The sequence below is a fragment of the Penicillium daleae genome (assembly GCF_028827525.1).
Source record: "Penicillium daleae strain IBT 16125 chromosome Unknown utg000002l_segment0_segment0, whole genome shotgun sequence".
Classification (NCBI taxonomy): domain Eukaryota; kingdom Fungi; phylum Ascomycota; class Eurotiomycetes; order Eurotiales; family Aspergillaceae; genus Penicillium; species Penicillium daleae.
In genome coordinates, this window is record NW_026623150.1 from 6,866,574 (window position 1) to 6,892,414 (window position 25,841).

General features: G+C 50.7%; 8 protein-coding genes across 8 annotated transcripts; 2 read left to right on the top strand and 6 right to left on the bottom strand.

Annotated features, from left to right (window-relative positions):
* Positions 1-1,034: 1,034 nt before the first annotated feature.
* N7458_003359 (putative Rho guanyl nucleotide exchange factor) lies at positions 1,035-6,539 on the top strand (the record flags this gene model as incomplete). The annotated part of the gene is made up of 3 exons (XM_056906742.1): positions 1,035-1,189; positions 1,254-5,499; positions 5,553-6,539. The coding sequence occupies 3 exons, from the start codon at positions 1,035-1,037 to the stop codon at positions 6,537-6,539; spliced, it is 5,388 nt and encodes a 1,795-aa protein (XP_056770849.1).
* A 1,072-nt stretch (positions 6,540-7,611) lies between these two features.
* On the bottom strand, positions 7,612-11,101 carry N7458_003360 (GTPase-activating protein; the record flags this gene model as incomplete). Its single annotated transcript, XM_056906743.1, has 3 exons — positions 7,612-9,838; positions 9,889-10,240; positions 10,303-11,101. The coding sequence occupies 3 exons, from the start codon at positions 11,099-11,101 to the stop codon at positions 7,612-7,614; spliced, it is 3,378 nt and encodes a 1,125-aa protein (XP_056770850.1).
* Positions 11,102-11,827: 726 nt separating this feature from the next.
* On the bottom strand, positions 11,828-13,140 carry N7458_003361 (uncharacterized protein; the record flags this gene model as incomplete). The annotated part of the gene is made up of 2 exons (XM_056906744.1): positions 11,828-12,826; positions 12,901-13,140. 2 exons carry the CDS (start codon positions 13,138-13,140, stop codon positions 11,828-11,830), a joined length of 1,239 nt encoding a protein of 412 aa, XP_056770851.1.
* A 467-nt stretch (positions 13,141-13,607) lies between these two features.
* On the bottom strand, positions 13,608-15,350 carry N7458_003362 (uncharacterized protein; the record flags this gene model as incomplete). The annotated part of the gene is made up of 1 exon (XM_056906745.1): positions 13,608-15,350. The coding sequence occupies one exon, from the start codon at positions 15,348-15,350 to the stop codon at positions 13,608-13,610; it is 1,743 nt and encodes a 580-aa protein (XP_056770852.1).
* Positions 15,351-16,279: 929 nt separating this feature from the next.
* Positions 16,280-17,608, bottom strand: N7458_003363 (Zn(II)2Cys6 transcription factor; the record flags this gene model as incomplete). The annotated part of the gene is made up of 1 exon (XM_056906746.1): positions 16,280-17,608. One exon carries the CDS (start codon positions 17,606-17,608, stop codon positions 16,280-16,282), a length of 1,329 nt encoding a protein of 442 aa, XP_056770853.1.
* A 2,095-nt stretch (positions 17,609-19,703) lies between these two features.
* On the top strand, positions 19,704-20,423 carry N7458_003364 (uncharacterized protein; the record flags this gene model as incomplete). The annotated part of the gene is made up of 1 exon (XM_056906747.1): positions 19,704-20,423. The coding sequence occupies one exon, from the start codon at positions 19,704-19,706 to the stop codon at positions 20,421-20,423; it is 720 nt and encodes a 239-aa protein (XP_056770854.1).
* A 279-nt stretch (positions 20,424-20,702) lies between these two features.
* Positions 20,703-21,612, bottom strand: N7458_003365 (uncharacterized protein; the record flags this gene model as incomplete). Its single annotated transcript, XM_056906748.1, has 3 exons — positions 20,703-20,805; positions 20,858-21,180; positions 21,259-21,612. The coding sequence occupies 3 exons, from the start codon at positions 21,610-21,612 to the stop codon at positions 20,703-20,705; spliced, it is 780 nt and encodes a 259-aa protein (XP_056770855.1).
* A 1,828-nt stretch (positions 21,613-23,440) lies between these two features.
* On the bottom strand, positions 23,441-25,363 carry N7458_003366 (NAD(P)/FAD-dependent oxidoreductase; the record flags this gene model as incomplete). Its single annotated transcript, XM_056906749.1, has 5 exons — positions 23,441-23,886; positions 23,948-24,928; positions 24,990-25,029; positions 25,084-25,180; positions 25,236-25,363. Coding segments are annotated over 5 exons (1,692 nt in total), but the record flags the coding sequence as incomplete, so codon positions are not given.
* Between the last annotated feature and the right edge of the window lie 478 nt (positions 25,364-25,841).

Genomic DNA, 25,841 nt, shown 5'->3' on the forward strand with positions numbered 1-25,841 from the left:
GGCTTAGCCTCTCAGCCTTGCAACGGCAAACTGAAATGACGGGGCCAACTGGCTGGAATTGGGAACAGGTCAACGTACTTGGTGATGCAGGGTGCACACATGGCAAATAACTTGGCGTGTTTCAAGGACGAGAGACTATGACAATTTAATTAGGAGAGATCTCGTCAGGTATGCCCAGGGGTCTGGATGGAAAATATACCGACAGTCTTTATTCCACAGGCTTAGGGTTCTCGGCCGTTGGAGAGATCGTCTAGATGTAGGATTTTTTAGACTATCTGTCCCATGTTGCCCCAGAAATTGATCATGACCCTATTTCGTCCTCGGACCTGGGAGGCTCAATACGAAGACCACATGGAAATAGACCCCAAATATGCCTCCTCTATAGATCCTATCGGAGATGGACAGCGTGCCTTTCCACGTCACCGGCCTTGTGGAGTCAGAAATGCGCGCAGCTGGTGTATTATTCTACCATGCCATCAACGTTTCAGAGGGGAAAAAGGGAAAGGAAGACGAAGAAATGGCAATGTAAATAGGATCGGAGATCCAGGATATAATGGAAAGTGTCATTAATATCCTCTGAAAAGGAGTAACTAAATTACTGGAAAATATATTGTTTGTCCAGTCCGGGTCTTCCCCCGGACCCTGAACTAAGACACAAACCTGTCCCCAAACCACGGTAAACCTCCACTCGATTCTGATTATTCTTCCCTCCCCAACATTATCGATCCTCTCTGCATTCCTCCTCCTACCGTCGGCTCTGTCCACCCTTGCAACTCTCGCCTTGTCATTTACTCCCCCCCGTCGTTCGTTTCTCGGGGATGCTCACCGCACGCTGCTGGCCTCTGGCAGTTGGTCATTTGCCCGCTCCCCCTCATTTGGGCGAGCCTGAAATTGCGACCTCGCGGTGGTGCATATCCACGACCCTGAGATTGCCGGTCTTGCTCGAGGCTTGCGCTGAACTTTGATAGTGCCGCACTGCGCAGCTCGCGACATCACTCAGTTTCTGTGTGTGACCACTGTGGACCATCTCAGCCATGACGGATCCCAATGGTTACCAGGCATACTACGGTCAGCCTGGCAACCCTCCGGCGGCCTCCCAAGCCGCGACCGGTCGCTACGAGACATACCCCCCAGCAAAGCCCTGCTCAGAACCAGCAGCTGCCGAGACGGATGCCAAGCTACAACGCCGGTGATGACTCGCAGTTAAATACATCGCAAATCCACCACGCGCGACCGACTGACGGGAACGCGAGATACTCGGTACAAAGCAGTGGGTATGGCGGCGGCATGGGACAAGGAGGCTACAATATTTCTTCAGGGGGTTACGAGGATGATCGTGAATCGTCGTTGTTTTCGCGCACTCCATCCGACCATTCGCAAATGTCGCCCACGCGCGCCTCGTCGCATACGAGTGTCTCCAGCTATGGATACCGATACCCTGCATCTTCGAGTCAACCTGCGTACAACCCTCAGCAATATGGCCTGCCGCACTCACAGACGCAGCCGAACCTTACTTACAACCCGTCAAACTATACGACCCCCAGCAATAATGCGCCCTATCCGAATACCCCTTCGAGCCATCAGCCTTATAACCCAGCAGCATACCAGACGTCTGCGGTTGCTGGTCTGAGCTCACCAGTTCTTGCCCGACGACCGAGCGAAGCCTCGCCTTATGGGCCGACACCTCCCACCCCGCAGTCCTATGGATTCGGCAATCAGCAGCAGCAGCCACCTATACCCCCTCCTCGGGGAGCTGATCACCCGTATGGAAGTCGACCCTCTCCGTATGGGTCAACGCTTGTGGCTTCAGGCCAGCCGAATATGAGCCCTATTTCCACCTCCTACCAGCCAGTTTCGTCATCGACCACGAGCAGTTATGCGACCTCAAATTCTCCACAAGCCGCCTATGATCCTCCATCTGCGTCTCGTCCCTATTTCCCCGTTGCGGCCGGGTTTGGCTCCGACTCACCATACCCTACTCCCACTATCCCTCCAGTGAGCAGCAACTATGATGAGCAGCCACCAGAGCCACCGGCTCATCAGCCCCAAGGAAATGGACTGTATGGGAAATGGACCGGTCTACCCCATTCGGCTTCTGCGCGGACTCTTCCAACGCCTCCCGTACAAGACCTACCTATTCTGCCTCCCAGGCGAACAGAAACCTTGACTAGACACCCACAATCCCGACCTCTGCCTGGTCCACCTATGGATGCCGAGCCTGATTTTAATGGACCGCCTGAACCTCCGCGGCCGGGCAACGTACATAATGACGATTTAATGAAGGAGCTTGAGACGGCAGTAATGGACACGCAGGCAACGTTCTCACGGCGCCATAGCTCTAGGACGTCGTATAATGGCTCGGGATCGCATGTGCGCCTATCACCAGACGAGCAGCATACCCACACCAACGGCAACGTGTCCGAATTCCAGATCAACTATGGCGCCTATAGTGATGACAGCGAGGCTGAGGCTGAAGCAGGGCTTGCGATGTTACGCATGGCAGAGGAGGAGGAGCAAGCCCGACAAGAGCGGGAGCGCATGCAAGGCCGCAACCGACGGTCCACAAACGCTTCGGTGATGAGTTCTCGTTCACACGACTCTCAAACATCACCCAGTGGACCGTCGCCGCGACATGCATCCCCTAGACAGCCATCGTCACGGGGAGCTTCACCGCACTTAGTGCCTCAGGAAGACGGCGACTTTATTGACCATGATCTTGCGTTGTACGAAGGAGGCTACCAGGGAAATCTTCATTACGGGAATGAGCCAGTGTACAGCTCCGAGGAACACTCGGAAGCGGCGACGGGCGGGGGGTTACAACGTACTCATGATTCTTTTAGAAGCTCCGACATCTCCCCCGATGAGCGTGGAGAGTACTATGAAGACTATGAACATCCTCCAATTGCCTATGAGTATGCAAATCGCTTGCATAATCTCCCTTCAGACGCCCGCGTGGATGCTGGGGGTACCGGCGGGTTGTCTGCCCCTGGACACTACGGCCGCCGATTGAGCTTCGATTATGGCGAAGATGCCGAAAGCCCCTACGAGCCGCAGCAGCAAGAGGGATATCAGTCGGGCGACGAGAGCCAACACGGCGGCTCACCTGAAGATCTCTTCTTCCACCCTGGCATGCGTCCACTGCCACCTGCACCAGTCGAGCCCGCTGGTGCCGGTGGTCCGGACTTGTACAGCCACCTGGTGCCTGCTGGTACATACCGACCGCAAGAGCAGGACGAGATGCAGGGCCAACAGCAGTATAGACACCCTCCTTCCATCACGACGTCCGTGGACCCATATGGAGAGCAGATGCTCAGTCCATCTCAAGTCCCGCGGTCGTCATCTCTATCGACCCCCATTGGACCTCGTACTGATGCACCTATCAGGTCAAAGACCGATGCGGACCGTGTCAAGTACAAGCAGCAGCAAGAATATCTCTGGCAGCTACAGCAGAAAGACCTGCCCAAGATCGATCCCACTGAGGCGGCTGCTTCTGTTGCTTTGGATCTGCCGACCATTCCTGCTGCGCGCCGTAAGAAGTTCAATCCAACAAAGCTGTCGTCGGAGCAATTCAAGAAGTGCACGGAGCCATGGGCACTCAGCTCCATTCTGGCCTGGATCAAGGATCTTAGTCAGGATGAGAGCGATCTCCGTGAGCAGGCTATCGCTGACGCGATTGTGGCACTGTTTACCCACAAGGTGCCGACGATGAATATCGCCGATGCCGAAACTCTTGCAGCTCGGGTAGTGAGTAACATGCTCAAGGAGGAGGCTCTGGTCAAGGAAGAGGAGTGGGTCAAATTCAGCAGTGGACGCATTTCTGGTGTTCTGTTCCAGATCACGGGAACTGGATGCTATTCGCCTATGTTGCATGAGCAGGAGATGCACATCCAGGATACCGACTCCTATGGACGCTGCTATTCTCATCACTGCATGCGAACTTTGAAGAAGGTCAACCTCAAAGCGCAGATGATGGCCCCGCAGAAGAAGATGGAGGACTGGGTGACTTTCTACAAGGTGCCTAAAGAAGTATGGGAGTCCCATCCGAGGAAGGAAGTCGACCGACAGAACAACTTGCACGAGATTGTGACCACGGAGGACGCCTACATTGGGCAGCTAGATGTCCTACGCGAGCTCTACCGTGACCAGCTGGCCCATATGAACCCTCCAATCATCCCGGCCAAGCGATTGAACAAGTTCTTGACCGACGTCTTTGGCAAGGTCGACGCGGTGAAGAAGGTGAATGAAGATTTCTTGCTGGCACAGCTCAAGTATCGTCAAAAGGAGCAGGGTCCCTTCATTGTCGGATTCAGCGAAATTTTCCGCGAATGGATTCGCAAAGCGAAGAACGTTTACATTGATTATGCTGCAACGTTCCCCCACGCCAATCACTATGTCCGACGCGAATCCGACCGTAACCCGCAGTTCAAGGCTTTCTTGAACCAAGTGCGTGAGCACAAGCTGTCCAACCGGTTGAGCTGGGATACTTTCCTCAAGGCTCCCATTACTCGGATCCAGCGGTACACACTTCTGCTTGCCACCGTGCATAGGAACATGGTCAAGGACTCGGAGGAGAAGACCAACTTGGCGCAAGCCATTGAGGAAATCAAGGTTGTTGCATTGGAGTGTGACAACAAGGTCGGCGAGCAGAGCAAGAAGACTGATCTGATGGATTTGGCAAGCAAGCTCCAGCTTCGACCGGAGATGAAGAAAGAAGTTGAACTCAATCTGGACCACATGGGCCGTGAGGTTGTCTTCCGGGGCGACCTGCAGCGTCCCGGCACGCGAACTCGATTCCTCGTTGATACGCATGCTATTCTTTTCGATCACTACTTCGTTCTGGCCAAGTCATTCACCGCACGGGATGCGCGGATTGGCAAGTACGAGCGATACGATGTCTCGAAATTACCCATTCCAATGGATCTCCTGGCGTTGGAAAGCACCAAAGACGACCCTGTTGTCAAGTCTTCCGTTCGCGGTGTTGCAACTGTCACTCCTGCTCAAGGGGCTGTGAGCCCTCTGAATGGCCCTTCTGCTAACGGAACTGGAGTTACCCTGGACTCGAAAGATGACAAGATTTTGTATCCGTTCAAGATCAAGCATCTCGGCAAGAATGGCACGTACACGCTTTACGCATTTTCAGCAAATAGCCGTATCGAATGGTGCCAAAAGATCATCGAAGCGAAGACCAAGCACGCTGCTGCTTTGTTCTCACAAAATGCCGAGCCCTTCAGATTGCGGGTTCTTGCAGATACCGCGTTTTCATACTCGGATCATACACATGGATCGAAGAGTGTTATGATTAAGGGTACTCCGTTGCACCGTGCTATCAAGGAGGTTGAGAAGCAGTATGAGGCTGGAGCTAGACCTCCGCCTGTGTGCAAGACTGGTGTGAACTGCGCGACTGTCTTCCAGCAGCCTCCTGGCCGAATGATGTGTGCCATTGGTACTGATAATGGAGTGTACATGTCTGATCTTAGTGACCCGCGTGGTTGGTATCGGGTATGTACCTTTTCTCTGTCATGCCAGGTCTATTTACTAACTATGGTCGCCAGGCTATTCCCATCATGCGGGTGACGCAAGTGGCCGTCTTCGAGGACTTTAACCTCTTCTTGTTGATTGCGGATCGCTCTCTGATTGCCTACCATCTTGATGTGGTGTGTCCTGCTAGTGGCGTTCCATCACAATCGCAAGACTCCGCCCGTCGAGCTCCACAGAAGCTCTCTGGCAACCGTGAAGTCGGCTTCTTTGCTGCAGGCCGTATGAAAGACCGCTACTTGGTTCTGTACAAGAAGCGCGACGGCCTTTCTTCGACCTTCAAGGTTCTCGAGCCTATCCTCCAGAAATCATCCTCCAACAGGAGTCGCTTCTTCCAGTCACGTCGCTCTCAAACCGAGTTCTTCCGCGAGTATGACGAATTCTACATCCCCGCCGAGTCCTACGGAATCAACATGTTCCACTCCTCCCTTGCCATCTCCACACAGCGCGGCATTGAGGTACTCACCCTTGACAAGAAGCAGTCGTGGTCTGTACCAGATTTCCGCTCCGCAACACCTGATGCCACCGACACGCTCCATAGCATCGCACAGCGCATCAGAGATCTTCGCCCTCTGGGCATGTTCCGACTCAGCGAGAGCGAGTTCTTGGTTGCATACCAGGAATGTGCAGTGTACGTCAACAAGCACGGCGACGTGTCTCGAAGCGTGGTGATGGAGTTTGTGGGTAGTGCGCATACGGCCTGTCTACATGGCAAGTTCCTCATCCTGTTCAACGATGACTTTGTTGAGGTCCGCAATGCCATGAATGGTCGGTTGAGACAAGTTATCCCGGGCCACAGCGTGGTCTGTCTTGATGACGGAAGCAAGTTGCCTGGTTCATTTGGCCAAGCTGCCGCTGGCAATATGAGCGGTTTCTCCGGTAGCGCTAACGGCGCCTCGCCCGCAGCTGTTGGGCATACGGTGAAGATCTGCATGCAGCATCCTGCGTACGAGCGTAGTCAGATCGTGCTTGAGTTGGTTGAGAATGAAGGCCAGAAGGAGTAAAGATCCTTCTGTTGCTCTTCGTGATACCAAACCGCCCCGGATCTCAATTGACACCTTGAATGCTGCCGCTGCTCAAAGCATCGTTACTTTGCACCTGATCCCACCTTTTCTTTTATCTGATCCTCCTATGCCTCGATCGCCTTCCCGCCCCATGAGATATCCGTTTTCTACCTCTTATCTCCCCTTCCTCTTCTCCCGTGTTTTTGGAACAATTTCTTTTTCAACGTGAAATGTATCTACGGGATGTCTTCGGCATGCCTGAGCACTTGGTCCTTCCACTTCGCATTTTTTCATGACGCTTCTGCAAAGCGCTGTTTCGATGCCATGATTGTACATAGAAATGTCAGTGTGCCATCTTACGACTCTAATGATTTGATCACAATCTCGCATATTTTTTTGTTGAACTTGGATCCACTTTTCATTTATCATGATTTTTACTCTAAAATGTCTCATCTAAAACTGCGACTGTAAGGGGGCATACGGTGGCCCGTCTCAAGGTGGACTGTCTCGGGAGTTTCACCTGTTGACAAAGGCTTCTTTTTGTATGTCGAGAATTAGTGCCCCAGAAGGTTGAAATCGATAGTATGAAACAAGTCTAGTATCTGATGGTTTGAATCATCTTTTTGAGATGTGCTTCTAATGTTCGTTCCAGGTATGCTCTCAATGCTGCTGTGAGCACGACTCAAAACATCTCGTACGTTGATCGTGAGCTTCAAAGAGCGGATATAACCATGAAATAGGGCCTCCAGCTGGATTGCAGGGAGGAAAATCCATCAAAGCAATACGACCGTGTTCGACAGTACACAAGGTGCTTATCTAGGCCTCCCGTAAACAATATTGCAGAATAGGTTGTCATAGATTGGGAGTGCACGCTTCATGAAAAATCCCATTGCCTATCTAGGCTTCATCTCTACCTGGTATTCTCGCGACATGGGGAATACACTACGCACAGATGTACAATTGCACATCGACAAGGCAACTAACGAAGCAAATAAACACTCATCCACACCAGACCACACACAAAATGCCACCGCCAAGAATGGAAAAAAGGTGAAATGCAAACGGGATATCATCATGATTCAAACTCAACAACCTTGCTCACGATCTCTGGGTCATGCACTGACGCAGGTGATTTCGCTCTGTGCCTGCTCTGGCTCGATGCCTCCTCCTTGGTAGGACGGAGACTAAGTACCTCCGCCTCGGCCCCTTCGAGAAGGTCACGATCTGCCTCGCGCACACTGCGGCGTTCAGGATCTGCACCGTACGCGCCGGCACCCCAGCTAGAGATACCGCCAGCCATCGTGGCGGTAGACGCGCCTTGACGAGAGGGATAGTCATCATCCTCGTCTTCGTCATCTTCTTCGTCGCGGCCACCCAGAGCGTTGCGCTCTAGTTCGCGCTGGGCCTCGTCCATGCGCTTCTTGACTTCGGCGGCCATGCGGATGCCGTCTGTGACGATGTTGTCGAGGACGCCACGGAGGCCCTTGCCCGGTGGAACGATGCCTCCGGAGGCACCAGCAACGGGCGCGCCTGCAACGGCGGAAGCAGACGGACGGGCGTGGCCGAGATTGGAGAAAGTGGTCAGGTTGGAGGAGAGAGAGGAAGATGCGGCGAGCGAGGCGGGGTGGGGATGATCGGAGAGATGGAATGATTGCGGGAAGTAAGACTCGAAGAATTGTTCAAGGAGCTCGTCGGCCAAGACGACCATTCGCAAAGTAGGAAGGGTGATGTGGAGTGGGTTATTAGGGTCCAGAGCTGGGTTGGCAGACTCGGATCTAGGCCGGTTCTGCTCACTCGACTCTGTCGGTTTAGGGGAAGACACGGCTGCCGGCGATGTTTTCTGTTGATCATTGTCATTGACATCGATAAGGTCCTCTTCATCATCACCGATTGCAAAGGAGTCAAGTTTCTCGGTTACTTCCGTGGTGGTATCTGAGAAGACAGCCTTTTGGTTGTCGGGATGGCTGGGGTCGGCGTATTCGAAGCAGCGACGAATGAACGCGCTGACACTGCCCAGGAATTTCTCATCGGTGGCCAGCCTGTTCTGATCAGCCTCACTACCTCGTGGGCTACTTAGGTCCTCCAGGGACTGTGTAGCTGTGATAGTTCCCTCGAACCCACGGCGAGAGAGGAAAAGCAGTGCCTCCGACATCTTGAGGATACCCTCTCGGTCAACTTCACCATTGCCACTGTCATCGTAGAGAGTAAAGAAGTAATTGATGTTGTTCATGATATCCGGTGATCCCTTGAGACGTGCCAGGCCATTTACCACGTTCTGTAGACTCAGGCCCTCCTCAGGATCAGTAGCCCACTTGCGGTACAACCGCTGCATGAACTCATGATCAGCGGGTTGACGTCGGTTAGCCCACAGCAACGACTTGCCATTGCCTCTGAGACTGCTATAGCCCGAAGGTGACGAATCCTTTCTGGCAGGAGCGGGAGTATCGGAAACAGCCCACTTGGATGTCGCAGCCAGGAACTCTCGGAAAGCATCATAGTCCATGTGAGTAGGGCTGGGTCCAAGACCCACTCGACCGACCTGCCTATCTACAGGTGGTCCGAGAACGGATTGACGTTCTGACTTTTTCTTTTCCTGGCGTTTTCTCTCTTCCTCGGCGAGTTTTTGATGTTGTTCCCATTGGTACAAAGTCTCGTAGAAGCGGTCGTAAATTGTGCCAAGATCATCCACACTCAGGCGCTTGCTTTCAGGGCCGAGATTGCGGATCGAAGTTCGCTTTGCAAAGCTTTCAATGTTGTCTAGCACGGCGTCCTTGTGCTTCTCACGTTGCTCAGTAATGGTGCTATGCGTGATACCAGAGAATTCCTTGAAAGCTACCACCATCAGCTCCTGGAAGCGGGTGATAGCACGCAGCTTAGGGTTCTCCGATCTGGGGTGAGCTGACTCGTCAAGGCGAGAGAAATATGACTTGAGCACGGAGATAAACGATCCGTCATCTTGAATGTCGAGAAGCTCCTCGCCGTTGATGCGAAGAATAGCAAGTCCGACCTGGAACAAGACCTTGGGACCCTCTAGGAAGAAAACATCCAACACACGAAAAGCAAAGACGAGAGGCATCGAGTTGATATACAGAGAAAGGAACCAGGGAAGAGAAACGACGGAAAGCTGTACATCGAATTTGGCGAGATGTTCCCAAAGAACGGGCATGGTCTTCTCCACCAGGGACTCGAAGACTTTTTGGTCAAGTAGCGTTCCGTACATTGTTGTGGAATAGTAGCCGGGCAGGAGACGGTCACAGAGAACGGAGAGAAGGAAAAAGGCCTGGGCCTCGGACATATATCTGCTCAAGTTAGCAAAGGCAGCTATCGAGTCCACAAAGGTCAGACAAACATCAGTAATGCGGCAACGACGATGTTCATGGCTTGACAATAGCCAACTTCAGCATTGGTCCAACTATAGGCAGTCAGGACTCGTCGCAGTCGGCCAATACCCTCTTCGCTCTGGAAGCCGGGATACTCGGGTAAACTGCGGTTCAAATCCTTCTCAATTTCGTCGATAGCGAGAGATTCCTGGCCGTCAAACTTGGCCAGTGTCTCTACGTAGAGCTTGGGTGACCGAATACGAAGAAACATCGAGCCCGACGTGAGTTCCCAAATCTCTCCGCGTAACCTATTTGGCAAACCAACTCGGATAAGCTTGTGGAAAGTCGGTTGCCTAACAAGAGTACTGTTACGGCCATTTTCTACCGCGCCATATTATTAGTATCACGCAATGTAAATGTTTTATTGTGCGCATTCATCTTACCTCGGAAGTATTCACCCCAAAGTCTCATCTTGCTGCGATCTCGAAGCTTCCGCGCATCGCCGGGATAGCGGAAGAGCATGCCCAGTCCAGCATCCGGAGGTTGCCGCCCTTCGCCGTCAGTAGCATCTTTCGCCTTCGTACCGGAAAGCAAGTACTCGGAGTAGCAGTCTGTAACAACGTTTCTCAGGTTATCGACCTCCTTCATGCCCTCTCGCAGACCCTTCTTCAAGCAGTCGCAGAATCTTTCGCAGGCCTGCCTGCTGCCGACAAGCTGAAGGATGAGTCGCTGAGGTGCGAAATTGGGCTCTTGCTGTTTGTTCAGCAATCCATTCCATGTTGTCAATGCCAAGGAGAACACGTCTCGAGCACTGTGGAGTCGTTCGACACGGCGAATAGAGGAAAGCGGCAAAGTGAAGCCATTGCCAGAAGGTCCTGTGCCATGCGTTTGTCCAGTCCAACTGGTTGAAGCACTCAGTGTCGAAGAGGGTATGAAGCTGGTCGGTTGTGTTGAGAAGCAGATGAATCGCTCGCTGAGATGCAAGCGGCCAGTGTAGCGATTGCCAGCTCGATCTACCCGGCGGGAACCATCTGCGGAGTCAGAGGAAGAGTTTGGCAGAGGAAGGATCAGTTCGGCAGTAATTTCTTGCAAAGGGTTCTGCGAATCGGGGAGACGGAACTGCTGGCGGAATAGCGAAGCCTTGGAGGGATTGTTGTCGTTGGAGGAGAGTGAAGGAATGTTGAAGTTGGCCGGGTCAATCAGCGATGAGGCCTTTTGAACAAAAGAGGATAAAGACATCATGATGGGCAACGGTCGATCCGAAGCAGTTTCGCCGTCCCTATGGAGGTGCGGTTATCTGATGATGTCGGGGCGGCGGAGCTAGAGCTGCGACGTGGTACGGCGAGCGAATCAGCACCAAAGGTGTGCAAGGCAGCCCGTACTTTGTTCAAATGAGAGCTCAGATGTCATTGCATGGCCTTGATCATGCCTAGTCGAGCATTCGCGCATCTGTAGCTGCAGCTTGGGAACGTGGGGATAGGTGTTGTTGTCGGATCGATAAGAGGGGGGTTGCTGGTGAAGCACAGCTGATCACGTGATTATCCGCAGCCTTAATAGCGCTGATAGCTGAAACATGCAAGATAATAACTGGTCGAGACACCAGTCTAGTACACCAGTCTAGCTGCCTATCATTATTTCATGCTATGGAATATTCTAATTATAAGAACTCTATAAACCAAGGTTATTTTTAGGTGATCTAGGGCAAGTGGATAAAGATACAGTTGGTAAAATTGTATTGAAGGAAATTCGCTGTACAAGCTGGACATCAAGGGAGAAGGATAACAAAAAGAAAGGATATAGTAAGAGACATGGGTCATGGAAGAGAATCAAAGCTCAGCCAGTGTGATATAGCATTCTTGCCTTTGCATTCAAAGAAACAGCATCTCCTTGGGATCTGGACTCCGGGTATTATATGGATATTGGGGTTTGATAGGGTAGAAACAGACAGGCGCTTCGGATGTAGAACATCTAGTTCTTATCCAAAGATCCCCGTCGGGAGCTGGACTCATTGTACTCAGGGAGAACATCCTGTGAAGTCTCAGAAGTCTCGGTCATCAGGCCCTGCTTCTCACAAGCCTCACCCTGCTCCCAGGCAGCCTTGTGCTCCTGAGGCTTGGTGCCACGGTAGCGCTGCCACATGAAGATAACGGCCTGACCAACGAGCATGCCGACGGCACTGGCGGCTAGACCAGCCAGGACACCCAGGATGGCAGGGACAACAATGAAGCGGAGGACACGGGAGAATGTGTGGGCGAAAGCGCCGTGATGAGGTGGCGGGTGATGGTGACCGCCATGGCCGTGAGGAGGACGTGGGGGGCGATCGCCCATTTCACCGCCGAAGTCACCCTCGTCATGGTGGTGGTGGTGGTGGCCGTGATGCTCCTTGGAGAAGTCCTCAAATCCAGAGACGGGTGGCATGCCCTCGGGGGAGAACTCATCGTGGTGCTTGGGAGCACCGTGGTGGCCTCCCATGCCCATCGGGCCCTTGTGCTTGCCGTGGCAGCCCTTACGGCCACCCTTGCCAGCCATACCCAGGACGCGGTCCTTGGCAGCGGCCAGAAGACCACGCACGCGAGTGAACAGGAGCTCCTGGAGGCACTTGGGCTTGCCATCGCACTTCTTCCAGGATAGACGTTCAGGGGGAGGTGCGGTCTTTTCAATCTCGGTCTTGGCGATGTAAAGCTCGCCAGCGGGGTCCTGGATCAGGGTAATTGCGACAGTGTCGACGGGGACGGGGTGAGTCTCGAGGTCGAGAATGGTGAATCGGATATCAAGCAAGTCGGTTCCGGGGGTGTCGTCGGGGGATCCCAAAGGCATCACCTCCAGGGCATAACCGACGGGCATAGGCTCCGAGGCCTCGCCATCTTCGAGTTGTTGAACGGCGCGGATAGGGCTGGGAGGAACGGGAGGGAAGATTTGGCGACCGTTAGCCAGCAGACGGTTATCTTCGATGGTAAAATCTAGCATCTAATACATGATCTCATTAGCTGATGATTCGCGGACGAGACTTGCGCTTATCGCATCCCCGAGGTTTGACATACCAAAGATGACGACTTGCCCTCAGTCCAGCTGACGGCGCCCTCCTGGTCGACTTCGCGGAAAGGACACTCCCGGCAAGGAACATCGACCACTGCGTGACGGATATCCTCCAGCAGCATCGGGTGAACATTCAGGAAACCATCCTCAACCGCCTCCACCTGAGGCGCCATTTCGGGGATCACCAGCATCGCACTGGCGCCCAGAGCGGCGGCGCCACCCAGAAGGATGGAACGCACGAACATGGTAGTGTGAAGGGTGTAGATTGGTAAAGAGCGGACGTCGGCGACAATGAGAAATCTCAGAAGAGGGAAGAAGCAGTCATTTGAAGAAAAGGATGGCAAAGAGTCGTCGTGGTCCTGGAGGGGGAGAAGGAGAGTGGAGAGTGGAGATTGATCGGAGGGCGAGTCCCAGGCTTGGGTGTTTCGTTAGTCCGCATGGGGCCAGCCAAGTGGAGGAGGGTGACGCCAGCCTGCTGCGTGGCGCGCATGGCCATTGGCCCATAGACTTTACAAAACCTTACAGTACCGCAACATTGTCATACCTGCCACTCGGCCCATTCTGGCTCTTATCGCCAGTGATCACGTCTCACATAAGGCTCTTCCCTGCGTATTTACATTACTTACCATCCACACCACCTTCCATCGTCTTCAATGAGTGCCACTAACACGATCACAGCAAAACACGGACTCTCTTGGTCGTCATTATTATTTTACCCGAAGGATGACCGGTCGAACGCTAGCCACTGGGACAAGCCGAATCCCACCGAGTCCACCCAGCCTGCCTGCGACGCGTACTGGTCGCGCAACTGCTGCACCATGTGTCGCTCGTTGGCCCTCTCCCACCGCTTCCACTCGACGTGTTGTTCATAGGTCTGCCACATCCACAGCGCCATCAAGCCCGGATAAACTATGCACTGAGGATGCGAGGGGGTTAGCAAGTTCAATAACTTGAACCCGATCGGGACAGCATTCTCTATCGAGGCCCTAAACAATCGCAACGCTCCATGGGCTATCTCCGATGCAATCTCGGGATTAACCTCTGCATTGGGAATGGCTTCGTGTGGCCACGATCCCGGCATGCGCTCAAAGGCCGACGCTGCCTTTGTTGCTGGTATCCATGGCAGATCACCGACGGACAGGGACCGTGGCTTCCCTCCAGGACTAAGCGGCCCCTTTGGCGCCGTCACTAACCCCCGCAGCGAGGCAGCCAGATTATCTTGACGCGCCAGCAGCGGAGCATTGTCAGTCTGAATGCCCTTTGATTCGGATTCCCTGATGATTGAATTGCTCTGGGGAACTTCATAATCTGTCGTGTCATTGCTGGACACCGGGCCTTGCTTAGGGTCAGCCATCGGTGGAGCAATTCGAATGCGCTTCCTAGATGTATTCAAGGTCGGTGTATACCCAGAGAAATGTTCAAAGTATGCAGGCGACGGCGTATGTCTTGGTCTGTCCAACCCAGTAGGGCTTTGCTGGCCTTGAACATAACTCCTCGACTCAGAGCTCAAATTTGATATGCGTGAACCTGACACGCCTGTTGATTCCGAAGAGGAGCCTGGAACTGACCAGCTGCTGCCCGGAAACCTCTCGTAATCAGCATCAGGCGACGAGCGACCATCGGTTAAAGACCGATGGAGGTTTTCCTCGGACGACGAATTAAAATCACGTCGCCAGACCTGGCTGTCCCATTGAACACCGTCTCTCCCTGCCTGTTTGTCTCGGCGAAGCCTGTTCCGGGCGATTCTCACTTCTGCGGCTTGAATGAGCTTGTTGACCTCGTCTTCAAAGTACTCCACGGCGCTGGAGTACTCCATGACTAGACCCCGAAGCTTCTGAATCCGCTCGCCATCCTGAGACTTGTGCTTCTCCAAGAAACTTACCAGTTCTGCCCAGTCTTCAGTGTTTTTCTGAAACAGAACCCCACACTCCTCCACATCCTTGTAGGCTATACTGAGTGACTGTTCCAGTCGCCGTGCTCGCATCTCCATCTGTTCAATTTCACCATGGAGCTCACCCTCCCGTATGGCGCTCCTGGCAGCCAATCTCGCATTGGCTGCCTCCAGTTGCTGATTTTGCTCCGCAATAAGCTCTATCCAGGTTTCATTATTTTGTGCCCCCATTCTTGACACAGAAAGGGCCTCTTGTAGCTTGATTATTTCCCTTTCGCTTTGCCAGGCACGAGACTCTGCATTGGCGACGGCGGTCTCGGCGTCGTCTAGGCGTGTGACCAGGTCGTTGTGTTCCAGCCTCAATCTGCTGTCGTTGGCCTTTGTAGCATCATGCTCGGTCCTCTCGTCGGCGAGAGCCTGATGGAGCTCCAGTTGAGATAGCCTTTTCAGGTGTTCATCCTTTTGCTGCTTCGCTAGAGCGGCTGTTCGTTTTCTACGCTGGCTCTTTGCTTTCCTTTGCGCAGCGCTGGGCTTGGAACCCTCTGGATGATCGGTAGTCAACATGGTGATGTGTTGGTTTTTGTTTGGGAGATAAATTTTCCTTGCACCAACAGAAACGAGTTTGAAGAAATATCGATAGGTGCAATATATGCGCTAATGCGTGTTATTCAAACCCAGTTGTCTGACGACAATGTGGGGGGATGACTGGATAGTCTAGAGATACTTAATGTACGCCGTTACTCGATGCCATTGTTTACTCTTCACAATGAAACCCTGAATAGAAAATGGCGTGACAAATATCTTTGTCTGTACTTTCTTTCATGCACATTGTCGCGAAGAAACAATGGGGATTGTTGAAGACCTTGCAGCGAGGTTATTTACGTCCACTCAAAGTTAGATAGCACTATTCTCGTTCTCTACCCTTTTTAGACATTCTTCACTCACCAAGGAGTGAAAATACGATTGAAGGGCTAGTGTGGAAAGTGACTTCGACCGAAGGGAGGGACGTTGGCCATAAGCCTGGTCCCGTTCACACTTGCTACTTTTGATGTTTCACTTGAGAAAATATTGCTAGCGTGTCGTAGCAAGTTGTCTCAGGAGGCCACCAAGACAGTATAAACGGGCAACCTTGACAATGATGCTGCCGCAGTTGAGATTCATCGAGAGTTGTCGTGTCATGGAAAGTTGGGCATCACTATATCATAACCGAACTATTCTTCCCGCATTTACATTGGCTTGGGTCTGGCTAATGTGTACCTGAGAGCGATAGGAGTACCAATCCGCTAGAGGGCAGACAGAACTCTTTTGATTTACTTATCTGGTGAATCATGAACACAGAAAGAGAGAATTACTCATCCAGAGCTGCATGATGGAACCTCCTCTTTAATTTGGTGATTCAATCAATGCGAGATAGGCATGGTACTGGGAATGACTCGTGAAATATACCGAAATAGTCAGCAAATTCAAATAACAACATTGGGTGGCCCCCAGTTTTATCTCGGCGCCTTCTCAAATGCGTCATTGGTAATAGATCTCAATCGCAATTTCTGTGAGTCTGCTAGCGCAGTGAGTGTGCCAACAGGCTGCGCGCAGGAATCCCCTTTGTACCGATAGGCAAATTGCATCACCACATTGGCCAGCTTGGAGAGCTCTTCCAGAATATGTACTGATGAGATGCGAGGTTCACCCTCGTCCGATTCAAAATCGGCAGACTCGGCGCATTCTGTTCCAATGCACTCATTGCGGTCCACATTGACACCTAGTGAGTACCCCTGATCGATACCCTGAGCTCGACCGATCGACTCGTTCCCGTCTTTTCTGCCATACGACCAGTAAAATAGCGAGTCGTATATATCCATAATCGCCATACAGACTGTAGCCGCCAAAATCCCCACGTATATCTTCCGTGAGCAGGGACATACCAGGATCGTCGATAGCCGATTGACAGCCCAGGCAGCGGTCTGAACACGAGCGGGCAACTCCTGTTTCTGCGAACTGTTTGTTGTCTCGTCGACGGATGAATTAGAAACTTGGAGACGACGGAGGATGTCGATTGCGCCTATCACGCAATCCGGCTCAGATGAATCTGAGATTGTGCTCTGGCCGCATGAGATATTTTCCATAAAATCGGGTGTTGCTGCACTGGAGCCTTGGCTGACGTTTTGTAGTGGGGAAAATTCCAGCGGAATGAGGTTTGAATCACTTTGATTCTGGAATGTTTGTATCCACTGAAGGTCTCCGTTCAAAGCATCGGACAAGTTGAAGAGGTCAAGGCCTGTTAGTGGTGATTGTGGAACACTCGTGTTCTGCTTCTGATTGCAAGCGTCATGGAAGACGTATGAGCCACAATTCATGGCAGATGTAGTGCTTGTTTCGAGACCACCAGTCGAAGTATACATCCCATCGAGCCAATGTAGGGCATTTGGTTCATATGTAGCTCCCGAAGAGGATTCATATTCGTCATAGATTGAGGGCTGTGTTTCTAGTCTGGGCCGAGGATCTTGACCAAGTGTCTGAGAGTCCTGAGGATTATTGGGCGCGCCTGTGTTGACAGAAGACTCGGTTCTTGAATGTGTAGGCTGTGGCTCCGGTGATTTGTGAGCGATGGTTCGACGGTTTGGATGTGGGCGCCCTATGCGGCGTGCGGGACTGTAGAAGCACGGATAGCCCAGCTTCCAACATCGACTGCAGACTGGCTTTTCCTTGTTGCATTTGACCTTTGATGATGAACACATATCGCAACTATCCTTGAGTTTCTGCGTGGGGGGTGGCCCAGATCTAGCTCGGGGCCCCGTCATTGTGGTTGAGTTGCCAGTGCTCATTGCGGAGCAGATAATCTAGACTGAGTCTGTTTAGAAATCATTATGGAGAACCGAATGTTTAAGACCGGACGCGGAAAGCATAAAAGGCTCTAATATTTACCAAGGTCAAGCCGTGTACAATCGCAAGTGGTGCATTTGATGGCAAGTATTGTCCCCTTGTGAAGGCAAGTACATATCTCGCCTAGCTCCCGATAATGCAAAGAAGGAATAAGCTGACATCTGTATCCTCCAATAAATATCTCACAGATAATAGATGTAATACGAAGCTAAAGCAAGACATGCTGTCATCGCTTGTCATATGTGATCCTAGGCTGTCTATTGGATACCGTGTCAGAGGTATGTCCTATGTATCACAGGGGTGGGTCAAATATTGTTCGAATATCGTATATTGAAGACTTTTGAAGAGACAAATTAAAATGTCTTTGGCTTCTTGACCTACCTAGAGAAGCATAGATGCCGCAGGCAAATTGCTAGCCATGAAGCACAGAGCGACAAGCAATAGACAAAACCAAATATATGCCAGACAATAGCCCGACTTTGCCACTTGCAGCCCATAAAGAATATAAACTCACAACAAATAGTTGGTGGTATATGCCTTTCTCCTTAAATGGCGAAATCTATTCAGCCCAAACTGCCAGCAATGCTTCTGCTTCGATAATTGAGGTATTTGGAAGGTACAGTTAGGCGATGGAATGCCTTGAACTTGAAAAATTCAGGTGGGCATGAAACTGTAAGGAGACTTGCGCCCCACAATGTAGATCCTGCCATATGAGAAGTTTTATGAAGGATGAAACAATCGTATTATCTGACTGGAGACTAGAGGCTGTCTGTGGGCCACCCTAACCCATGCGCATGGGTCATTAAAATATGATTATGATGCGGATATGGACCCGTTCATGCATCTAATCTCCTGCGCCCTCTTATCTCATTCGCGTACCATCCTCACAGTTTAAGAGTTTAAGCAACAATTCAATAGTTTTAATCTTTGATAGGGTCTGGTTGGTTTGCAGTTTGCAAAATGGCTACAGCACTGCTCGTAGTTGGATTATGCGATCTATTCTGATGATCCGGCCAACGGCCTGCGGGATGTACACTTGGGCTAGGGCCCAATCAAAAAGCAACAAATTTTTAATTCAGACTTTCCAGCATTATACAAACTTACATGCGTCAATTTACTTCATATGCGTCAGATAGCAATTTCTTCGCAGCGGGAAGCCCGATGAGCCTACCAAGAATCGGGGTCAGCGCGTGCTTGGCCCGTTTCGAAAGCCAATAGGTACCTGGTTGACTAGCAATTGCCTAATAGGATCGACCTCGCCATTGATTACAAATCAAAATCCATTAGTACCAGTAATATACCATGGTGATCTGATGCCTCTACTATACATAACTAGACAGGCAGGGATGTAGGGAGCCGGACGTCGCCGGATTACTGCCCTCATTAGGAGACTCAGTTTTAGTATAGAATCTTCCCAATTCTTCATGAATCATTCACGGTAAATCCCTGGCTTCAAAGGGCTGTTTTGAATGATATCAAACTTATGCCGTGAAGGTTGAGAATACCACTTTCGTAGACTATCTTGGTTCGTTCAACGTATGTGGGCCGAGGCTTGCTACTCGGAATTTCGATCAGTGCCTTTAAGGAAAAAGTAAAAATCAATAAATCAGGATGACAGTTAGAGATATAAAACCAAAGTACATCAATACAACTCGTATCTTCTATGGCGGCTCGGTGAAGTAACGTGCAGGAATATCGCATGTCCGATTTCCACGTTAACGACGACATTTCATCGCTGTCCAAAGCGATCTCAGGGCGTGTCGATCTCCGCGCCGGGAATAAAAAGGTCGTAGCGCTAATTATTGGAGTTCTGCAAGCCCTCCATTCTATCAATGACTTTGATAGGAAAAGAGATCGATTTTGAGATTAGAGAGGTAAAGACGTTTCCCTGATGATTCTCCTGACATTTCGTTTTAACATTAGTTCTCACAGATGTCTCGCTCCTGATCCCTCATCCTTGCCCCTTTGACTGGACTTTTGCCTTGTGGTTCCAAATCTTTTGGTGCCGGGAAAGAGAGACCCAAATACCCAATGACCATGGACACTGCTTTTGTCCCTCCTACCAACCTCGTGAACCACGTTGGACATACGCCAGAACTCACTGGAAATTGCTCTGAGGAAAATCGAATATGCACTCGATCCGTTCTGAACGCTCTTCAGAGACTTTGCGTTCCACCCTCTGTCTGTTTATCCGTCACGGATGACAGCTATGCAGCTCATCATGGTGTCAGTGCTCTCAATGCTCAGACCCGCAGAATGGACGATGTCCTGAGAACAAACCGACGAGTCTTGGAACTGGTCTCACGGGTCTTACAGTGTTCCTGCACCATCATGCCCTCTGTTCAGCTAATTCTTTTCGTCGTCTGCGACCGAGTGTTCACCTGGTACCGCGCTATGCTACGCGACGACGAAGACAGGATGATGTTTGAGCAAGCACCCACCACGAGCTCGCCAAGTATTGAATATGACCATGGCGAGCTAGTACTTGCAATGCCCATTACAATGGGTAACTTTTCTGTTGATACCGCAATGCAAGTGCATATCCGAAATCAGCTCGTAATTGATGAGATGCGAGGGGCTGACAACGTGATCCACCAATTTGCTGCCTGTGTGCAAGAAGCTCAGTGTCAGAGTTCTCCAGCCCATCGTCAGCAGATCTACGAGATTATCAACTCTATGCTGAGAGACCAGCTGCAAGCCCAGACGAATATAATATATGAACGGGCAATTCATGAGGATATCGTAGCTGTGGAGTGACGGCGAATGAATGAGCAAAAACTCGACAGAGCTACTGGACATTGCTAGAAGAGTTAAAAAGGGGCTATGGGGCAAGTGAAAAGGCACAAGGTAGAATTACGGAAGAGTGGCGCGTAGTGGTCTTCGAGCAATGAATGGCCCTATCTGTCTTTATAACTGGCAGGAAAATTTCAATATCGAGTGAATCAAAATTTATGAGACTAACACTTTTTTAGGTTCGTCCGGCTATAAGAAACATAATCACACAAAGCAAATATCAAGATTTGAGGCTACGTTCGTTTAGTTCCACATCTCGTAGTCTGGAAAATACTTTTTGTGAATTCGTAGGGCATAGTCAATGAGGGCTTCGTTGGCCTTGAGTTTGGCTCTTGTTTCTGGCGCACTGGGAAAAATTAGTCACAGTTGAGGAAATCAAAGAATTCTGAGCTACTGACGCGTCGCATACGAGGTTAGACGCAATGAAGGCAAACACTGTGGCATCTGCTTCGGTTGGAGCATCCCCACCGAGAATCCAGAAAGGAGTTTCCCGGTCGCCTGGGCGGCTGATTGCGATCATGTGGCTGTTGAGTGTGTCCCAAATCTCTTGATGCAAGTTGGCAATCTCTTCCTTGCTGAACTTCAGGATACCTTGGCCCTCGATAGTCCGTACGATCTTCTTGTAGATAAAAATACCTATGATGACCTGGAGGGGCCAGGATAAGGCTCCAAGGATCTTGGAACGCATGGTGTAGTAGTTCAGCATCCATCGCTCATGGGCCTATGAGACCCACATTGTCAGCTCCTGTTAGATCTTCCTTGTATGATGCACTCAAGCTCAACAGCTGGTGTCTTGTACCTGATAGAAATAAAGCTTATCCTCTAGCAAAGCCCTGATTGACAGGTCCTGAAGCTTCAAAGATGCCGTAAGGTTGCCGTTGAGATCCTCTACATCTCCCGATTCGATTAAAGCATGAGCTATCAGGGTCGAATCGGACAGGGTCTCGCAATTTCCATCTCCGCGGTCGATTGAGACATATGGGACTTTTCCACGAGGGGCCTTGGAGAGAGAGCCGGGTTCCGTACGATAGGAGATGTTACCAAATCGAAGGCGAGCTTCTAGCTTGGTAACAAAGGGCGACCAAACATAGCATCCATTTTCGGCGAACCCTCGGAACACGGTGAAGCCGAGCGGCGATTTGTGGTCAGCCATTCTGGATACGAACAAGATCGCTGTTATAGGTAGTAAAATTTCGATATACCTCGGTGTCCGGTTGACTATGCAGGAGGAGAATAATGTGACGACGCGTCGATTGGGAAACGGAGGTGCGCAGGTACAAGTAGAAAAAAACAAAGAGAGCTCTTGTACGACCTGACTAGCTACAGCCCAGCGTCGGCCTCCGAGCAAACAGCGTTCGCGACCACAGCAGCCGCAGAATGCGAAGCCATTGTGGGCCAAGGATATCTGCTATCTGCATATTGTTCTCAGTACATCCAACTACCATTCAGATCCGAGGGTCCATCTTCCACGTTCAGCTATAGCTCAAGGTTGGGGTCGGTTTTAGAGTATAAGGGCAAATACCGTGGCCCACAGCATGTCAGCATCGGTGTTTGGCGAACGACCGCGCCGCCAAATGGAAGGGTGCCAAAGTGCGGATGTGGAGCCTAAACGGGAGATCTGCGTGTCGTGCGCCGGCTTCTGCGGCTTTTGGCATCCAGTTTCCATTCTCATGTTGATTCACAATGATTACAGTATTCAATCTCTCTAGTCTCCGTGTCTCTTCAGTTGCCTGATTGCATCCTTGCCCACATCTAGACTTCGCCATTGAGCTACACAGACAACTCAACAACACTGTAAAAATCATGAAAGATTGGCCAACTCCGGGATGTTGGTTTGCTAAGCGTGAATCAAACTATCCGATGGTCAGTCAGCCCACTGCCTGTTTTTGATGGGAATTGAGCACGCGAGACCTGAAAAGGGCCTTGAAACTGCCGTGGGAAATAGAAGTAGCCACCATGCTGGGGTTTTAGATCTGCTTCGCCTGCTATAACTACTGCTCCATGCCAAGTTATATGGTGTTACGGCAATCGCAATGATTCGTCTTCATTAGCTTTAGACCCGCCCGTGCGAGGGGGCTCGTGTCACTGGCTCTATGTGCACCTGTGGGCGCCCAGAGCTACCAACATCTAGAGTTCCAGACACTCCGACTACAAGGATTCTCCGATACCTGGACTGCCGGGTCGTCAATCAGGATCAGGCAGTTCTCATTCACTGTTGAATTGGTCTTTGAAGAATTAATTGACTGCGCCAGTGTCGACATTCGTAAAAGACATTGACCAAGGCACCTTCTCAACATCCATAATTGAAGCTGTTCTCATTTTTTTCGGGTGCTTTTAGCTGTTGTAAGACATCGTGGTCAGGGCTGAAGTTTTCGCCCAGACTTTATAAAAGCGAGAAAATACTGTTATCTAGGTAGAATTGGAAGAGTGTTGAGAGTAAGAGTAACCTATGCAAATGATATGTATAACGTCCGTGGCGTTTTGACTTGGACGCTTGGGGTAACAGTATAGCAAGAGATCTCTTCCGATGACACGGGGAATGTTGATATTTCTTGAGGTGACGGAGTAAGGGGTGGAGGCCGATTAAAGCAGCGATTCGAAGTGTAAAAAGAGCACGATCTTTATGTAAGTTTAGAATCTCGCGGACAGATACCCAGCAGGATGTTACGTAGATAGGCAGGCACCTGTTTACGATAATATTGAATCATATCTTACTATACCAGTCCGTCAGCCGGGCCATCCGTCAGGCAAAGGGAACTTATTGCGACGATCTAGTAAGTAGGTTGAATGATAGACTGTCTGCCAGGAGTATTTAGAAACAACGACGCGCTTCACTTTCTCAGACTCAGTCACCATCAGAGCAAAGACCTTCATGCTTAGCCCAATCCTGAACCACTAAGGCATTCTTCAAATTGCGTCAAATAACATGATTGCACGAGTTCATTCCAAATTTAAGCTTGCAAAGGTACAGTAACCTTACTATCTGAGCTGCAATGGTTGCCAGAGACCTTCTTGCCATCTCCATCCTTGTGTTCGCCGTATATCAAACCAAGAACGTCAATTTTCTCGGATTTCGAGACGCTGGGTTTAACAAGGCCTAACTGACCGTGCTGCAAATTAACAGTCAAGCCTTCAATTGTGTCAAAACTGAAGGTGTCGATGTTGATGACGTCCTCTGTTCGCAACATCTCACGCGCACGGATGGTGTTCATGATATGCAGTTCCTGTGGGGACATGGACGCCTCAAGCGCAGCCTTCGCCTTCGGGTCGATATCCTCGTTATTGAGTCCGAGATCTTCCATTTTCCGCAGAACAGCTTCTTTTTCTTCCAAAGGGACGGGGATGAAGGCCCTACAGCAGAAGTTGATTGTGTCGGAGATTTCCGACCCTGTCAATCGGGCTTTGACATCGACTGTACCCTGGATGACTATAAAACGGAGATAGTCAATCAGTATATAATCTAACAAGTTGAAAACGTTGAGACTTACTGGGTCGGAAGAATGAGAAGGCGCGATCGAAGGTCTCTTCGTCCCAGTCTGTCAAGACAGGACTATCTTTGTCCTTGATTTGTTTGAGAGCACTTAAGACCACAAGCAGGAAACGGGTATATCCTTCCGCAACCTTTTTGGAATGCCAGTCTGCAGCGGTAGTTTCGTCGCAGTCACCTCGCTTAGTGGCACAAATTGTCGCAGCTGCCGACAAGCCACTAGCCATTGCCAAGTGGACACCAGACGAGAAGAAGGGATCAATGAAGCAACCCGCGTCACCTACAACGCGGACGAACGGACTAGCATAGCTGGAAGCGCTGTATGACCAGTCAGATGCAGATTTGATTTCTGAGACCAGCTCTGCTTTGGCCATGAGACTCTGGATACCAGACACAAGTCTCAAATTCTGAAGATAGAAATCTTTGCTGGAGGGCGAGCCCAGTTTCTTTTTCTCCTCCGTCGCGGTTGCTTGGTTGCGGACGACACCGACCGAGACTACATCGCCGTGCAGAGGGATCGTCCAGACCCAGCCGCTAGCGTCGGCCAGGGCTTCGAAGTAAGGCTGGCCTTCATTAACACCGCCCAAGTCATAGGGCACCATATTCTTCCAGTATCCCCAGCTAGCTATGTTTTTCAGGCCTTGGTTGTACCGTCTGTTTTTGTAGTGCTTAGTGCTCACCAAACCGACGCGACCACTAGCATCAACTAGGTAGTTGAAGCTAATCATGCCGCTAGTGCCATCTTTGCGAGACCAACGAGCTGCGACTGGACGACCTGGGTTGGGGGCGGGGAATTTGGCTAGCTCCTGCTCCAGGGGGTCGTTCTTGTCCCATGGCTGGAATTCAAGATCCCCGACACGGACCCCATCAAAGGTCTTCGCGCCGCTTTGAGCAGCATGCTTGAACATCAAGTCATCGGCTTCGGAGCGAACAGTGTTCCAGGTGTAGCCTTGAGGGCCACTTGCAGCTACAAAGTCGGTGACTAGTCACTCGTTGTATTAGACGAAGATATCGAGTCGAGTTATTGGGTCTTAGGTACTTACAGACTCGAGGTTTGGAGTTCATCTTGAACATGCCACCTCTCTGTGGAATATCAATGTTAGTCAAGACCTGTAATGTTTTCTAAAAATTACATACCTTAACCTTGAATCCATAATTATCAAAGGTGGAGTCGAGATCAATGAAGCGCAGAAAGTGACGCATCGACGGGAGCATACTCTCCCCAATATGGTATCTGCAAAGAAATCATAAGATGGGTCCATTGTTTTTCTATTCTTTCACTGGCTTACCGAGGAAATATCTCAGCTTCCAGGAGCACCGCATCGATTCCTTCGCGCGCCAAGCAAGACGCCGAGTATGAGCCCCCAGGACCAGCACCGATGATAAGCACATCGCATTGTTTCGGAATGTCTGACATGGTGACCTTTAACCTGGCAATTCAAAGAATCTTCAAACACTGAATAAGAAAACTTGATCGTAAAGTTGATATCACATCTGAAGCTTGTCGTTTATGTATTTACTGTCGGTGGTCTACAAGTATCTATGTGCTCGGGAAATAGTCGTATATAGTCGGAGACCGACTTTCTGTTGTAGCTATAGTTTCTCACTATACGTCCATTTCAGCTTAGGATCTCGGAGAGACATGAACGGCCGGATTTGACAGAGTTAACTCAAGGCGTAAGATTACCCGGACTCCGAGAAGCACGTCCGCGTTGCTACAGTACACTCGTCGTTTCTTTTGCCAATATTGAGGCTGCTTAGCGAAGGGTAGAGTGTATCACTACCGCCTTATGGTAACTTGAAATGATACTTCCATCGATTGTTAGTCTATCCAAGAATCTAGAAAAGAAGACATTTATCTTTTCCTCCTTGTACTGGACAACATCGATTCACCA